At 41.6% G+C, this 17575-nt stretch overlaps 1 protein-coding gene across 7 annotated transcripts in view; it reads right to left on the minus strand.

Annotated features, from left to right (window-relative positions):
• The window catches only part of CACNA1C (calcium voltage-gated channel subunit alpha1 C), a 527437-nt gene extending 512500 nt beyond the window's left edge, over window positions 1-14937 (minus strand). For all 7 annotated transcript variants that reach the window (XM_042470414.1, XM_042470413.1, XM_042470415.1 and 4 more), the window contains exon 1: window positions 14347-14937. In XM_042470414.1, the coding sequence (XP_042326348.1) occupies window positions 14347-14395 (49 nt within the window). In that variant the 5' untranslated portion in view covers window positions 14396-14937. The remainder of the gene's footprint in view (window positions 1-14346) is intronic.
• Window positions 14938-17575: the final 2638 nt, after the last annotated feature.

The raw sequence follows: 17575 nt of genomic DNA on the forward strand, positions 1-17575 counted from the left end.
ATTGTAATACAGTGGGCCAAGCTTAGCCTTCAGAGAGAACATTCTCCATTACTAAATGAAGCATTAGAGAATGTTGTTGCACTAGGATGGGAGAAGAGGTAAAGTAAACCAATAAACTTCATCACTGAAGTTTATTGGTTTGTTTGCTGGATTTATATCCCACTTTCTCCCAAAAATGGGATTCATTCAGCATTGATCCATGGCAGTTAAAGTGGTATCAGACAGGATTCTTTCTGCAGTGTGGATGCAGCCATAGTATCACGAGCACTTCTTATTTTTTTCCAGTGCAATAAAGTATATGAGTTTACTTTTCTCAGATTTTTATGAGAATAAGTGCATTATTTCTGTTTGACACTATAGTAGAATAGTGAAGATAAAGTAATTTCCCCTGTTTTATTAGTGTTGATTCATTCTTCTCTCTCTCCCTCTCTATCTTTTTCTCTTTTAAGCTTTTTAACTCCTTCTTCTTCCTCTGGTCAAAACTAGAAAGATTCCTTACATTTCAGGATCTTGCCCTTCCATTTGTAACAAAACATAATATTTTAAGTGTATGTTCAATTTGTCATTTTAATGTGAATAAACTGTACTTTTACAAGATCAAACATAATGATAATTTCATACCAAACAAAGTTACAAAATGCCTACATCTTACAAAATGTCTAAAGTAACGAAACACCTTTCAACCTTTAATAGGGGTTTAATATTGTATTTCTCATTTTTTCAGAAAATGTCTGGGGGGAGGGGGGTTCAGAAAAAATGGAAAATAACTATCCCCCATGGGTTCATGATCATTTTATGACAACCCAAGTTACATATAATGCCTTTAAGTTCTTAATGTGACAAAGTGGCTTTAAATTTGTAAAGGGTAGATGTAGTGTGGTGGTTTGAGTGCTGGACTGCAACTCTGGAAAGTAGGAATTGGTTCTCCTCTTGGCCATGAAATCCACTTGGTGAGCCAGGGCAAGTGACACACTCTCAGCCTCAGGGGAAGGCAATGTCAAACCTCCTCTGAACAAATCTTGCCAAGAAAACCTCATGATAGCATCACCTTAGGAACACCATAAATCAGAAATGACTTGAAGGCACACAACAACAGCTACTAATACCTGTACTACGCTTTTATTTTTTCTGAATATTTTTGGGAGGAGGGTTCTGGAAGAAGCCAGAGGAGGAGGACTGTTTTCTTTTCCTCATGACTTCAACATTTCTGATTATTATTATTTTTTTACATCTCTGTTGACCTTTTGTCTTGTTTTGTTCGTGATTCAGAAGTGTTGTTTGGTGTTAAAATTGCTTTTCCATAAGCTGGCACTGCCATAAGTTTGACTTGACTTAAACAAACATAGGATCAAATACTTTGAAAGGCATATATATATCTATATATTCTATATATATATATGCTATAACGAACATCTCCCCTGACATAAAATACTTAACGTGAAACAAAACGTTTCTTAATTGAGGAACCTGTGTGTCCATATCAGTCCTATTCCCAGTCTACCGTAGACAGTTTCAGACTTCAGTGCGGCTAGTCTTTAGGCTCCTGCCAATTGCAGACACTAATGCAGTTTGACACTGCTTTAATTGACATGGCTCAACATTATGGAATGATGGGATTTGTAGTCTGTTGTGATACCTGAGCTCTCTGACAGCAAAGACTAAATATCTCATTTGTTCTTGTTGTGTGCCTTCAAGTCATTTCTGACTTATGGAGATCCTACGGTGAACCTGTCATGGCGTCTTCTTGGCACAACTTGTTCAGAGGAGGTTTTCCATTGCCTTCCCCTGAGGTGGAGAGCATGTGACTAAATATCTCACAAAACTACCAATCTCAGAATTCAACAGCATTGAGCCATGGTAGATACAGTGCATTACCTCTGCAGTGCACAAGCCTTAAATTATACTATAGCAATGCCTAAGTTTGTGTTTCATTTTTCAGATATGTGTTTTGAACCTGTAACCATTACACCCTTTTATGTATTGTGTTAATGAATGGCAGATATTTTTTGAAATGGCTTTTTTCAGGCTGATATGTGCAGATAACAAAACAGTACACTAAAATGGCATAGTGACTTTTTCTGATAATGTTATTTTTTTTCACATCTGCTCCATTCTCAAATTTCCAATATTTGTATGTATCCTCATACTCATCAACTGTCCATCCAAAATGCAAATCAAGGAGAATGCTATTTACATACTATTACATCTTCACAGAGTTCCACAAGATTCACAGGATGGGCATTCACTCAAGAGTTAGGAGTAAGGCTGATCTGGATTAAATCATAATCTGGGTACAAAATTCAGTACATTTAACAGAATAAAAATATGTTTTAATAGTTACTATTACTGATAGTATCAGTAGTACTGATCTTATTATTATTTTTAAATAGCTTGAATGAAACCTGATTAAAAACTGAAAGCAAAGAAGGGTGGGGAAAGAAACAGAGAGAAAAAAGGTTAAAAAGTGGGGAAAGACATGTACAATAAAATGGGACAGTAAGAATGAGAAAAAACTGCAGGATTGAAAATGAAAGAATTGACAAAGCTGTGAATCAAAAGCAGACAGGTATTGCGAAAAAAAGTGAGAAAGATGCAGATGAAATGTGGAATACGGAGGGACTGAAGAGAGGCTGGCATGGTAGTCAGAAACAGCAAGGAAAATATTCACTTTTACTGGTCCCTCTCCAATAGCAGCCTCTTATTTCCTGTGCCATCACTTACATTAGCTGCTATACCTCCTCTTTTCAACCCTCCCCAGCTGAACTCTTGAACATTCTCTTCTACTTACTCCTTCTGTCTATGGAACAGAAATCTCTTGCACTGAGGATCATTTATGAGCTTCAAGTTGCGTCCATATATGGGCCTGGAATTTGAATGCATGAACAATAGCCACAGAAGTGCCAGTCCCACAATGCAGCTCACTTTACTGTTTCATGTACTTAAAGCATGTACCGCAGAGTCTCCTGCGGTATTGTATGAAACCTCATACAAAGTCACATGAGGTCAGGAATTCAAATCATTTCTGTCTCCTTTTTATCTACAAAGTAAGAACTATGGTGCTTGTAACAAGATAATATAAGACAGGTTACAATTTCAGAATTAGTACTGTGGTCAATAATACACAAAGGAGAGAGAATACAGACTCCATATGATTTATCAAATCAAAATTAGCCTTGCAGAGACTAATTTTCCAGTAGTTACTTCATGCGCCTTAACTCTTAAAAGCTTATTTTGTCTGACACAATTGGACATGAAATTTGCAGGAGAGAACAGAATACGTGCACCAATAAAGCATCATATGTTAAAAACATAGCCTTGGCAAATGCCCCTTTATATCCATTTGAGAAATACAAGTATCTTTCCCCCTCTCTTTTTCTTCTCTTGAATAAACAGTCTGAAATTTGATCAGCAACATGAGGGCAGCCTGCTTCCTGCAGTGCCAACAGGAAAACATGTTGGCCTAATAACTTTATTAAACCCCATTTACTTTATAATTATGGTGTCATGTTCAGTGTTTTGGGTGGTTTTCTTTTCCAAAACACCCAAAGGCGGACATTGCGTACGGGGAACAAAACAATTTATAGATCTGTTTCTCTGCATGTTTTACACTGCAGTACACTGATCAGAGAGTAACCTTAGTTGAACACAGTGAGTATTACTTCTGGGTAAACACGCATAGGAATACATGGTCAGAATCCTAATCAACAACCAATCTGATAAATGGAACAAGGATTTTTGAACATGATGATGAGCGGAGTTCCCACTTGTAAAGTGATGTGACATGAACCCCTACTGCTGCAGCAGATACTCCTTCTACAGCCTCTTTCACTTCTATTTAACAGTGGTCAGGCATCCAGAAACCAGATTTGATTCAGGAGCACTTCACTTGCTGATCCCCATTTGAGAAATAATTATTAATGCCAATGAATTATACCCTGTATAATGCTTAGAATATTGGACTTCAACACTATATAAAATATAGTGCTTAGACTATTGAACTTCAATCAAAATATTTTGTAGTTCATATTGTGCTCCCAGCCATATATTTGGGTCCCAAACCTTGTAACTCTTTGCTTTAGCCTCTTTGTCTAGTTGGAAACTTTACCCACCTTTAACTCAGGGGAGAAAAAAAATTAATTCCTTCCAACTGTGCTGTTTTTCTAACAAAAATTATGCCCTGACCCTGCTCTTTGGTATGAGATTGCAACTCCACAGTATACAAATAATGCATATATGTGTTACTTTAAATTTTTGAAAAAGTACTTTATAAATGATTCAGTGTAAATATTAAATCACATTATACCAAAGTAAGTAAGAAGAATCTAGACAGTGTTTTAGAAATGTTATAAATATTATCAACATTATGGGCTGTACCTGTTGACTGAGGAGAGCAGCACTAATGTAGGTAATCTCTAAATGACCTTTTTTGTGAATCACACAGATGGACAGAGGAAAACAAAAACACTACAAGTCCTTGGAAAAGCCTTTCATATTATGTAACACCCTCACATGGGACTCTAAGGTAGTTTCCCAACCATGTTACTGATGGTGATCAGACTCATCCCTGCTTTGCTCCAACAATTCTGCAAAACCAAGCATTGCCAGATCATTCACAGGATCAATCCTACTGACGAATAATCGACTAAATGCGTTGTCAGACACAAGTCCCCACTGATAGCAGTTGGCTCCCATCCCTAAAATAGGAACTTGGTTAGCAAGTTCAGAGTAAATCCTGGAGTGTATTCACTATCTCAGTGATATGGGAGCCACCAGCAACCCCTGTCCCATTATAATGAAGGAGGTTTATTAATTAGCAAGTATTCTTAGGGGTGCAGAATAAAAGTACATTATTTCATCACATTGTGAAAACCAAGTTAATTCTCATGAGCTGGGACAGAACATTTTAGTTCCCCAGAGTCAAATTATCTTACAGACCTACAGTGCAGGCATCCTCCTCCATTGCCACATGTGCAATTATAAACAATACCACTCAAATTTCAGCCGTTTCCACATACATACTCTTTTTCTACAAAGAAAAAAAACCATTGTCAAAAATGTTCCAAAAAATCTATTCATTTTTACCAGTGGAATACTTTTTCTACCAGCCTACTGGTACTGGGGAGGAGGAGGAGCCCATCATTGTTGTTTTTTGCAAACTATGGTCCAAAACACATTGTAGAATTAATCCAGTTTGAGACTTCTTTAACTGCCCTGGCTCAATGCTAGGGAATACTGTGAACTGTAGCTGTTTGAGGCATTTAGCCTTCTCTGTCAGAGACAGCTGTGGTGCCACAGCAAACAGCAGTTCCCAGGATTCCCTAGGACTGGCCAGGGCAGTTAAAGTAGTGTCTCAAACTGGATTATTTCTGCACTGTTTTTTTGGACCTAGGATTCAGTGAAGCAAAAGAGGTATCCTTTGGTGGTCACTGGATTGACCCCACTGGGGCAAAATCAACATACAGCAGGCCTGGGGGCCTATTTTCTTCCCCTGGGACTCTTTGGTGAGGCCATATAGACTGCCCGAAATGAACAAAAATACCATACCAGAAGTGGTGGAAGTTAAAAGGTTACTTGTTATTCCTAAAAGCACCCAAGACAAGAAAATGCCCCTCTTTTGGCCAGAAAAGCAGTGATATTTCATGTGATGTGATTTGTTTGATATTTGATGTTTTTAATCTGTTTTTTCTTTTCTATATGGTAATTTTATCTATTCCTCTTTTAATCATTATCTTAGAATGTACGCCTTGGGCAGGCTTTTATTTACTCCTAATTTTACCGACTTTGTACAGCGCTGTGTATAATTACAGCGCTATAGAAATAAAGTTTAATAATAATAATAATAATAATAATAATATAGTAAATTTGGAGGGATCAAATGCCTCAAAAATAATGATGGGCACATGCAACTCCAGGGCCACATTTTGCCCAATCTTGGATTGGAGGAAGACATTGGAATTGACATCAGGAAATATTCCACAATGCCTCTATGTGTGTGAGGATTAATTCGAAATGCCCATAACATTCTATATATGTAATGATTAACAATGGGTTAGAAATAACTCCCCACCCCAAGCACATATGTATACAAGAGCCAGTGTGGGATAGTGGTTCGGGTGTTAGACTACAACTTTGGAGACCAGGGTTCAAACAGCAAACCTTTAACTGAAATTAGTTCCTCTACTGAGCCAGCTGAAATGTGAAATGTCATGGGAATGCACTACTTCAGAATCCAGGGACAGGGAAAATTATTGGCTTAATTCTGTGCAGTGTCACTTGCCTGAAGATGAAAGGCTAGAGTTTCAGGGATAATGCTCAAATAGATACTTCCTGTGTGAGCTGCTAGCTCACTAAATGCAGAAAGAAGCAGATGTAGAAAAGTATCTGTTTTATAGATTACAGGGTGGTCCTCAAGAAATTAAGTAATAAAATAACAGATACACATTAAAATAGCAGTCTGTACCATAACAATATTAAAATAAACTTGGCAAAATTTAAAAACACAAGGACTTTAAAAATATCTGTATAGATATGCCATCCCTCACTTACATTATGAAATAGCTGAAACAACAGAGATTCCTGTGGCACCTTTAAAACTGACAGATTTATTGCACAATAAGCTTTCATGGACTATAGCCCAATTCCTCATATGCATGTGTTATACTCCACAAAATATCATGCTATAATGACTCTCTTAGCCTTAAAGGAGCCACAATGGTCTTTCTGGCTCTGGATATTCTAAAATAGTGTATCCCTGGGACGACTATATTATGTGTTCTCCTCCTGCCCCCAAACTACATGAATTCAGAAACTTTAAACAAGGAATAAGCAGTGAGGAGAAAACAGGACCACAGACCACAGGCTGTTTTACAGAAAAGCTTTGTTCATGCTCCTGCAGTGCTAACAGATAGTTCAGGTGGCCATTCTTCAATAAAATAAAGGCTTTTGCAGTTTGAAGATAAAGGACAAAAGGTAATAACCTTCTGTGGAGCAATCTATCTACATGCAATTTTTTTAGCCTCACAGAGCTCTTCATTAGGCCCTTAAGGGACTTAGATGGCATGGTCAATAGAGGAGAAACTCTGCTACAACCAATTAGAAGAATCCCTTAGACATTTGCCTAACCTAAATAAAGATTCTATTTCCACGCTGGCAATCTTTTCAAAAATTCCTTTTAAGGTTAGTTGACAGAAGAATATCCCTGAATACCTCCTTGGAGTGTTTACTGCCATCAAGTTATGCCTGCATTAATGTAACATCCATGATTCTGAAAGGATCAGAATAAGCACAGGAAGACAATTGCATTTTCACTTTGGTGTGGCTTTTAAAGCTGTTTATATAGTGTATTTTTGGTGTGGGTGCAGATTTGTCACTTCTTTATGCTCCAAAGCTATAATTGATGTTGTTTAAAACTCCCCATCACCACCAAGTTCTGCAAGGAAGAAGAGGAAAATACAACAATAGTGGTTCTTATGCCAATGTACAGAGTAGAGACACAACTCATTCTACTACTCTTACATGAGAACCAGAATGTGTACTGTATTAACCCATTCCTGTTGATGACCTCCATCATCCAAAGATCAATACAATATACGGTATATCCAGCCCCTTTTGTCCTTTCCTTTTCATTGGTTGTATATCTCTGTCCCCTGTCCTGGCCACGTTCAAAGAAGTCCTAAGCTTTATATTGTTTTTAAACACCCAAATGCCACCGTTTTAGTCTGCTAAACTAATTAACAGTCAATTATACATTTATACTACAAGAACACCATCTAAATAACTTGTACTTGTATACCAATAGCCCTGAGCATAAGTAGCAAGTAAGGTTCAAAGGCCTGCGTGTTGATATATTTGAGATTAACTGCAAAGGAAAAGTACATTCCAGAAAGACTTGTTCTTATTTCTAATAACTCATTATAACTGGATATATAGGCCACTTTCATTTCCCCCAGCTGTCCTAGTTCAGCAAGAACAGTCCCAGTTAATCCCCTGCCAGCCACTTTTTCACCTGTTTTTAAAATGTCCCAATTTTTCTCTCCTCCCCACTTTCCCCCTTTCTTCTCAGCTTACTTCGATTGCTGCAAACTGAGTTCAAAGTAAAAAAAATAGTTGATTCAGCAGTAAGGTGAGGAGAAGAGACAGAATTGTGCCCTTCCCAGGATTAGGCAAAGACAAATGGCTACAACCTCTCCAAGCTTGTGCTCTTCATTATTATCATTATTATTATTATTATTATTATTATTATTATTATTATTATTATTGCCATCTCAACCACACTCTGCTCTTGCATGTTCACACATGCCCCAGATTTCATCGGTGAAATGCTGAAGGGTATGCGTGGCTAAAGAATATGAGAAAGACAGGAAGGGAGACCTCCACCCTTCCTAAATAACTATGCCCAAAGTACTTGGATGTGCAGTACAATCCTATGTTTATTTACTCAGAAGTAAATGAAGCTGGGTTCTGTTCTGGGCACCTGTGTAGCGGATTGTAGCCTAGAACCAAAACAGCCCTTCAATTGTGTATTTGCCAAATTAAATGCATGCACACTGTCTAGTTTGAGAACATGAGCACTGGCTTCAGACTATTAAATGTTCAGATACAAGGGCAAAAAGAATTTATATTATCAAGCACAATTAGTATTACAGAAATGCAAAAATAAAAGTGGTAATATGAGAAATTCTCAACACAACAGGACATTTCTGAGCACTAGATATCTGTACCAGTGCATAAGACTGCAATAGTGTCATACTGTCATTTGGACACTGGCACAACACCTTATGTGATGTCATAATGATGATGCAGCTGCAACTGTGCTCTACATTTACATGATGGCAAAACTCTGGGTTGTAAAAATGTCAGGCATCAATCAGTCAAATTAAAAGTTGAAAACAGAGCTGGGAATTAATAAAGAAATTTATTTCTAGTGAGCTTGTGCTGAGACACAGACTAAAACAGGTCATCCACACAATACGAATTTCAAAATGTGCATTGGAATATATACATATGAACTTATGGGAAGACGGCTGATAACTGGCTTTTATTCCCTGGAATGTATCACTTGATTCCATAAACCTCCAAAAAGAAGGGATGTAAACTGACCCTCACCCTGACCTGTAGGGCAGTGGTTAAATTCCCTTACATAACATGTTACATAGCTAAGATGTTTACTTGGGAATACAAAAAAAGTCTGAAAAAACAACAATTTAAAGGAGAAAAAAGAGGCCAATGAGGACTGAGTTTTCACCGCATGAAGAACTGGCAAGAACCTGCCAGATACAACACAAAGAAAGCCCAAAGATGATTAGAAAGTGGTTTAGATATATTATTATTAATCAGTGCAACCCTTAGAGAAACAGGGCTACTGTATGAGGAATAGATGGCCTCACTGCAAGGGTCCTTTTGTGTCAATAATTATTAATCTAGGATGGGTTTAGGATTAGGATCTTGATATCTTTAATTATATGTGGAAACACAGATCTCTCAGCTTGAAAGAAGAGGCTAGAGTTGTAAATCTTCAGTGCCTTCTTTTACCAATTAGAACATATCTATTGTACATGCTTGAATTAACATGCCTCCGCCACCATACCTAAAGATTCTTTGGAACTATAGGCTGATAATGTTGTTGAGAATCCTGTTAGAGACCCCGAAGATACAGAACTATCCTAACCAATTCCCTGGAGGACAAGGGATAACAATTAGTTCGTTTCAGTCTGATAATATAGCTGGGCTATCAGTTTTCCAATTATTCTGATAACTTCTGGACCACACAGCTCTTTATCACTGCCTTCTGACAGAGGCAGAGCCCACCATGCATTATCATGTCCCCCTTCATAGTCCTTTAAATCTGCTATGCAATCAATTAAAGGTTTGATGCTTCCCTACTTTGGCAAATATGTTCTGCCAGACAACTACCCCTCTTTCTACCAACACAATACAGAGCTGTATAAAAGCAAGCATTAAATCACACCTGAAATTAATACTCCACAATCCAAATGGGACGACTTAGCAGCAGACAACCATTATAACAGTGAAAGAACAGCAGATTAAACTCCCTCTCCCTATTTATTGTCTCTGAATGATCATCCGAAGAACTTTACCTGCGCAAAATGTTAACAACACTACAGTAAGATACATTAGATGTCCCTACCTCTGAATCCTCTCTCTCTCTCTCTCTCTCTCTCTCTCTCTCACACACACACACACACACACACACAGACATTTCAAATATTCTGTGATGGTTTTAAAAGCCTTTTCTTGTGCTTTTTGTGTTCTTCCCTATATGCATATATGTACGCATGCCTGCACACACTAAATAGAATTACGTTAAAAACATATCTGGAGAAATAATTATTTATGTGAAATGATTCAACACTAAAAAGAACAGAAGTACTACAAAAGTACTATTGTTTTAAGGAACTTCTCTTAGCTCTTTACTCTATGTAATATAAAAAGGGATGCAAATTGTACAGAAGCCAGATAAATCCAATGGAGAAAGGACATATATTGGTAAGTAAGAAAAGAAGTAGTATGGATGGTTCACAACAAAAGGCTCTGATTTATACTATAGTTTTTGTTGCTAGCCATGTGACTTCTTGGCTCCCTAAATATTAGTCTATAAAATCAGTTAATTAGCTAATTGAATGCTTATAAAACTGAGAATAGAAATCAAGGACAGGCCTACTTTACATCTAATACAAAGTTACCACACAAGGAATAATTTCTCTCTTGAAAACTGCTAAAAAGTGTAACTTGAGATATTCTAATTCTCACAAATTAGACTTTCCTAGTGCAAAGATGGGCAGCTGTGTTCTTCCTTTATTCTAATCTTTCTAATTCCTTCTTTGCTACACGTTTGCTCTAATTACAGCAATATATCCTAGGATTTGTTTTAAGTTCTGCTCTTTGCCACCATAACCACAAATCAATGTCAGTTTTGGTTAGAAAATCTAGGGGACTGTCCCTACAAATTGCAGGGATTGAAGTACTGTATAATAATAAGAAGAAAAGTAGTGACAAAGTTGGGTATTACTTAAAATGGAGCAATGTGAGGCAAGTGAAAATGGAGGGACTTTTAAAAGAGTGTCTCTTCTCATAAAAATGACATGTTCTACGCCCCTTGTTTGTAACCATTTTCAGATTTAGCCCCCTCTTGATGCACAGGAGAAAATAATGCTAGCTTTCCTTCTCCATTTCCTGCTTTAGAATTATTGCCCATTTCCTTTGGAGCAATAAAAAAAATAATCTGCAGGGAGAGGGAAGGAGATGGCAAACCTGCTCCTTATATATTATATAATCACTGCATCTGGTGAAAGAACTGAGCTGAATTTGGGTTGCCATAGTGTTTGGCATATGTCTGTGGGGCCAAGGTTTGGTCCACTTACCAGGTACACTGGCAGCAGTGAAGGAGAAACACACACACACACACACACACACACACCTCTGACAAATGTGCACGACTAAGAAGGCAACATAAAGGAATTGTACCACCCTTCCTTTGGTACCTGTTTGCATGGGAGGATGACTGCTATTGCTATTAATATTGTGTTTCACTTCTGTGCCTTGCAGGAAGGTTTTTGGCCATGTGAGCTTATTGATGGTGATGGCAATGGTGATGAGCATCATCATCCCACCTATGAGAGCCATAATCCATGCATTAAATGTTCTCCAGAGGGCATGAAATCAAGCAGCATTTCTTTCCATTCTGAAGCATCCTGAGAAGATCTCTGACTACACATCCCTCAGCCCACTGCTATCAACTCTGATGTGTAACTGTTTTCTAGGGCAGTGCTTCTCAGGCTATCTGAAGTCAGGGATCAGCAGTTCCCCCCCCCCCCCCCCAGTGTGTCAACACCATGTTTGTTCCTATTGGCTATAACTGGTTTCCTTCCTGGAAACTCTGCAGGGATCAACAGCCTTTGGTTCAGAGACTGGCATCAGTCCATAGGCCCCCACTTTGAATAACATAGCTCTAAGGTGTCAAGCTGAGGTCATCCTCCCCACAGCTCAGCTACCTGTGAACCTTATGTATTATTTATATATACTAGAACAGGAATCAAAGGTTTCAAATTACAAGAAAAGAGAGACCACCTAAACATGAGGAAGAACTTACCTTTTAAAAAAACAACTGTAAGAGCTGTTTAAAAGTAGAGTAGATTGCCTTAGAAGGTGGTGGACCCTCCATCTTTGGATGAGCATCTTTCAGGAGTGCTTTCGTTGTGTATTCCTGCATGGCAAGGGGTTGGACTCAATGGCCCTTGTAACCTTGTCCCAATCTAAGAACCTACCATTCTGTTTCTTGGAAAACACAACAAGGGAAGTCAGATACGCTAAGGATGAAACCTGAACAATCGAGGGCACAAGCTGAATACTCAATGGGTTGCTTGTCACCCTATGGCACACAGGACCCCCCAACCTCAGATCTTCCATATTGTTAAGGCTTCAGAAGCACCTGGAAAGGGACAGACAAAGTGGTTACCTGCTAACCCCCAAGTATAAGCATGACAAGGCTGTCCAGTGTACGGAAGACTGTTGAAGATGAAGAAGAGTTTGGGTCCTAAATCAAATGGTGGCCACCTTGAGAAAACACCAGGCGAGGCCTAGGGACTTTTCTCTCTCCAGTGACTTCAAGCCAAGGCCAACCTGGGTGAGTCTCTCTCAGGCACATCCATCCATCTTAGCAAGAAGGATGGACTGGAACCATGGAAGGTTCAAAGGTTGGCCTGATTTATGGGAATTGCCGGAGAGGAGGAGCACTTGGAGGGCTCATGGCAAAAAAACAAACAAACAAACAAACAAAAACAGTGTGTGTATATGTAGATGTATGTCTATGTATCCATGACACCACAGGCTGCTCAGAGATACACTTCCAATAATACATGATTTGGAAAGACCTCTGAAACCAGGATCTGTGGATTCTCCTTTTAAGCCGCATCTGTCACCCATGAGGACTCTCAGCTTTGGGTGATTGAAATTTATACTCACCTTCAGGGTTGTCTTTTGTATTTTGTCTGTCTTCAGCATCACACTTCTACCCACGAAGTGACAGGGATGGCAAGACTCAGCCAGGGTGGGGGGAAATAAGGGGGCTTTACAAGGGTCATTCTATAGGTGCCTTCTTAGAAGTAAACCTCTTAGTTTCAGTGGGGTCTATTCCCAAGGTAGGTGGATATTTAGTATAGCATCCAAACAAGCCTGCCACTTGCTCCCTTCTCTCTCAGTCCGTCTCTCCCTTACCAAGGTATTTGGAGATCTTGTGATGAAAGGGACAAGGTGCGTGTGTGTCTGTGTGCGTGCACACTTTTTTTCCCTATGTGTATTTAATGGGGCTGGCTTTGTAGGTCCATAGTCGAAACAACGAGGAGCAACTGTCTGAAGCATCCTATTTTTGTCACTTGCACTAACAGTGCAAGGACTGCATCCTCACTGCAGAAATAATCTAGTTTGACACCGTTTGAATGGCCATGGCTGCATGGTATGGAATTCCATCCGTGGCAGTTAAAAAGCTGTGTCAAACTGGATTATTTCTGCAGTGAGGATGCAGCTCAAGTCTCTCTCTATACATCTGGTAGGAACTGATGTATTTTCAGTGCAACTTATTTTTAGATATGGAGGGGGGGGTGGCTTTCCATAAGAAGACCACCCCATACATTTCCCTTCCTGCCCAAGTTGAACTTGAGGGAAGTTACTTCAGAAAAAACAACAACAACCATGCTTTTGATGGTGGTACCAATCCTGATGGGGATCAAGAGAAGAAAGGCTTGAAAATGGCCCCAGTTTGCCTCTGCCTCCAAAAACCAACAAGCCCCCCCCCCCCGAAATATTAGGAAGAAGAGGAACCTGCTGCCCTGAATGGAGCGGTCAAGAGATGGAAACAGGAGCAGCTTTTTCTCAAACTCTGAAAACCCTCCAGAAAGCAACTTTGCCCTGCTTTCTCTCGCCTGCCAAAAATCCATCTGGCTGATAAGGGAAGGGACTGGGGGCACGCAGAGGAACAGAAATAAAGAAGGGGGGGGTCAGTTGTTTTGTTTCCAGAAACCACCAGCTTTCCTGAGATCCATGCATCACATCCCCCCCCCCTTAAATATAAACAGCATCAGGACCACCTTCCATCTCTTCTTCTCTCTGGGCTTCTCCAGTAGCTTCAGAAGAAGAGGAAAGAGATGGTGGTGATGGTGGGGGGGATCAGAAGTCAGAGAGAGGAAGAAGAAGAAAAAGAAGACTTTGTACACACACACACACACACACACACACACACATATACACAGAGCCAATTATAAAGAAAAGCCCATACACACAGACACACACATACAGTATAGAGAGACGTCTATGCAAAGCCCCCAGGCTTACCTTGGTGGTTTTCCTCCGGAATGTACATCCTCTTGTTTTCGTTGACCATGTAAGTCGAAAAATGCAAGAAGAAGGGACCAAAAAAAGAAAGAAAAAGAGGAGAAAAGGCCACCAAGCCGGAGTTCCGATGTTAATTCCTCCAAACGCCCAAAAGGACAAGACCCCCCTCCTTCCCAGAGCAGATGCAGGGGGCCAGCAGGGCAAGGAAGAGGAGCTGCTGCTGCTGCTGTGGCTGCTGTTGCTGCTGGAGGTGGAGGTGCAGGCGCTGCACTTGCCCCGCTCGGCTGCCGATTACCTGATGCCCATGATCGCCTCAAAGCCCAGCGCTGGCTGCTCGCTGCTGCCTCCTCCTCCTCCTCCTCCTCCTCTTCCTCCGCTGCTGCTGCTGCTGCTGCTGCTGCTGCCGCCGCCTCTGGCTCCTTCCGCGCAAGGGCCGAGCATCCTCCCGGCGCAGCATCCGGGGCCCCTGCCTGGCCAAGCCCTGAGTCCAGGGCCCCAGGGGCAGGCAGGGCAAGGCAGGGCAGGGCAGGGGGGCCCTGGGCAGCTGCAGGGGCAGGCGGAGAGCTCCCAAGAAGAGACGGAGGGATGGAGGAGAAGAAGGGGACCAAAAAATCACAGAGATGGGAAGAAAAGCCACTAAGGGGGGGGGGGGGGGGGGGGGGGGGGGAGGGAAATTGGGGGGGGGGCCCCAGGGCTCTCTTGGGCTGCTCAGGTCCCCCAAGCGGAGGAGGAAAGCGATATATATATATATATATATATATATATGATGCTATATGTTCTATATGTGTCTGTGTGTGTGTGTGATGCTATGGTTGTAAAAAGGGGAGGGGGCTGAGATCAAGAAGAAAGGTTCAAAGGCTGGTGCTGCTTTATTTTTCCCTTTATTTTGCTTTTTGCTTTTCTCTCCCCTCCTCTCCCCCTCTTCTTTTTTTTTCCTAATCCAATTCCGTGCTTTCCCTCCTTCTGTTGGCAGGGCTCTCTTTCTGCAGCGAGGGAGCCCTTCCCTCCACAGCAGCCTCCCTCCCTCCCTCCCTCGGACAGACAGACAGGCAGACAGACCCTCGGAACAGATCCAGATGTTCCAGATGCGGATGCAAGCCCCAGACCCCCCCCCCACTAGCCAGTCCCCTCCCTCCCTCCTTTCCCCCCCTTTTTAGCAACCGATGGACATGATCTCAAACTTCAACGTGCCTTTTAAATAAATACCCCCCCCCCAACATCACTGCGCCTGGCTTCAGAAGGCAGAGAGAGGGCTTTTGCTTCTACTGAAACCTTTTCCTACAGACATGACGTCAAAGGAGGCAAGCTGGAGCTGCCTTGCCAGGGAAAGTGTGTGTGTGTGTGTGTGTGTGTGTGTTGGGGGGGTATTGCACAGAGTAAATCACCACCACCACCACCACCATCATCATCATCATCATCATCATTCTCTCTCTCTCTTTGGGGGGGAGGAAGGAAAAAAAGGAAGGTGGCGTGAACCGCTTTGATCACCTCGGAAAAGCGGTATAAAAATAAAACATATTATTATTATTATTATTATTATTATTATTAAATTATTATTATTTATTTTTATTTTATGTGTGGGGATTCTTCACCTGCGTGTTGAAGGGAGGAATGGTTTTGGAAAAGGTGCCTTGTTTATGGGGGTTAAATGTTCCCAGCTACAAGGGTATATGAGGTTAAATTGTCTCTCTCTCTCTCTCTCTCTCACACACACACACACACACACAACCTGTACCAGGGAATCACAACAGCAAGGCAGGAGGGGGAGGTCTTGCTGGATCCATTGCCACACAACCTGTAAGCCCAGCACACAAACACACACTCACACAGACACACACAACCAGCAGAAGCATCAGGGACAGATGTTGAAAGGGATTAGTCCAGCAGAGATTTTTCAAAGCAGGGAGCACACCAAAATCCTGGGCTTGCAAAGGGATGGATGGAAGCTGCTTCTTTTCTCTCCTCCCTCCTTCTTATCCCCCCCCCCCCATATTCGCCTTGTCCCTCCTGTCACTTCTTTTTGAGGCATCCCCACCTTCCTCAGAGCTGCCATGATGATGATGATGATGATGATGATGATGATGATGATGATGATGATGATGATGATGATGATGGCTCCTTTCCAGAGCCATGTGAAGCCAAGCAGGCAGCCAGTGCGTGCTTGGCTAGCTTAATCTGGGCCCTTGCAAAGCTGACATGATCAACAAACCACACAGATTGGATCCTAAGCATCCTCCCTTCCAAAGGAATCCAGTTTGACTCCACTTTAAATGAGCATAGCTCAAGGCTGTGGAATTCTGGGGGTGGTAGTCTGTCAAATCCAGTTTCACTCCCCTTAAATGGGCATAGTTCAATGCTATGGAAGTCTGTTGAATCCAGTTTGACACACACACACACCTTTAACACCATCCAGCAGTGTCAAACAGCATCCAACTTCCTACCCTGTCAACCCCAATTATTATTATTATTTACTTATATCTCACCTTTCTCTCCCTATAGGGACTCAAGGTGGTGCGCTTATCAGCTCCAATGCAGAGTCACTCCTGGTCCAACCATGCAAATTCACATTAAAACGTGATGTATTATCACACATTATCGCTTTCTACGGGGAGCAGTTCCGAGCCAGATCCAAAGTGAATCGAAAGTGACTCCTGCCTTGATGTAGGTAACAAGCAAATTCACAAAAATTGTTTCCAAGCTCACTTCGATTTCTATCCAAATTGCTCCGGTGTGGAAGATCAACCCGATCTCGACCCCCTTGGCCCCCTGCGTCCTGCTCCTGCATGCTCATCCTCCTCATTCACCTCGATCCAGCTCTCCCTGACCCCTTGAGTCCTGCTCCTTCAGCCTCCTCATCCTCCTGCATCCCAATCTCTCCCCCAATGACCTCCTGCGGCCTGCTCCTGCATCCTCATCCTCCTCATTCACCCCGATCTCGCCCCCAGTGACCCCCTGTTGCCTGCTACTGCATCCTCCTCATCCTCCTGCACCCCGATCTCGCCTCCAGTGACCGCCTGGTTCCTGCTCCTTCATCCTCCTGTACCCCAATCTCACCCCCAGTGACTTCCTGTGTCTTGCTCCTTCATCCTCCTTATCCTCTTGCACCCTGATCTTGCCCCCAGTGACCCCCTGCGGCCTGCTCCAGCATCCTCCTCCTCATTCATCCTGATCTCGCCCCCAGTGAACCCCTGTGTCCTGCTTCTTCACCCTCCTCATCCTCCTGCACCCT

Source organism: Sceloporus undulatus, chromosome 5 (genome assembly GCF_019175285.1).
Source record: "Sceloporus undulatus isolate JIND9_A2432 ecotype Alabama chromosome 5, SceUnd_v1.1, whole genome shotgun sequence".
NCBI lineage: Eukaryota > Metazoa > Chordata > Lepidosauria > Squamata > Phrynosomatidae > Sceloporus > Sceloporus undulatus.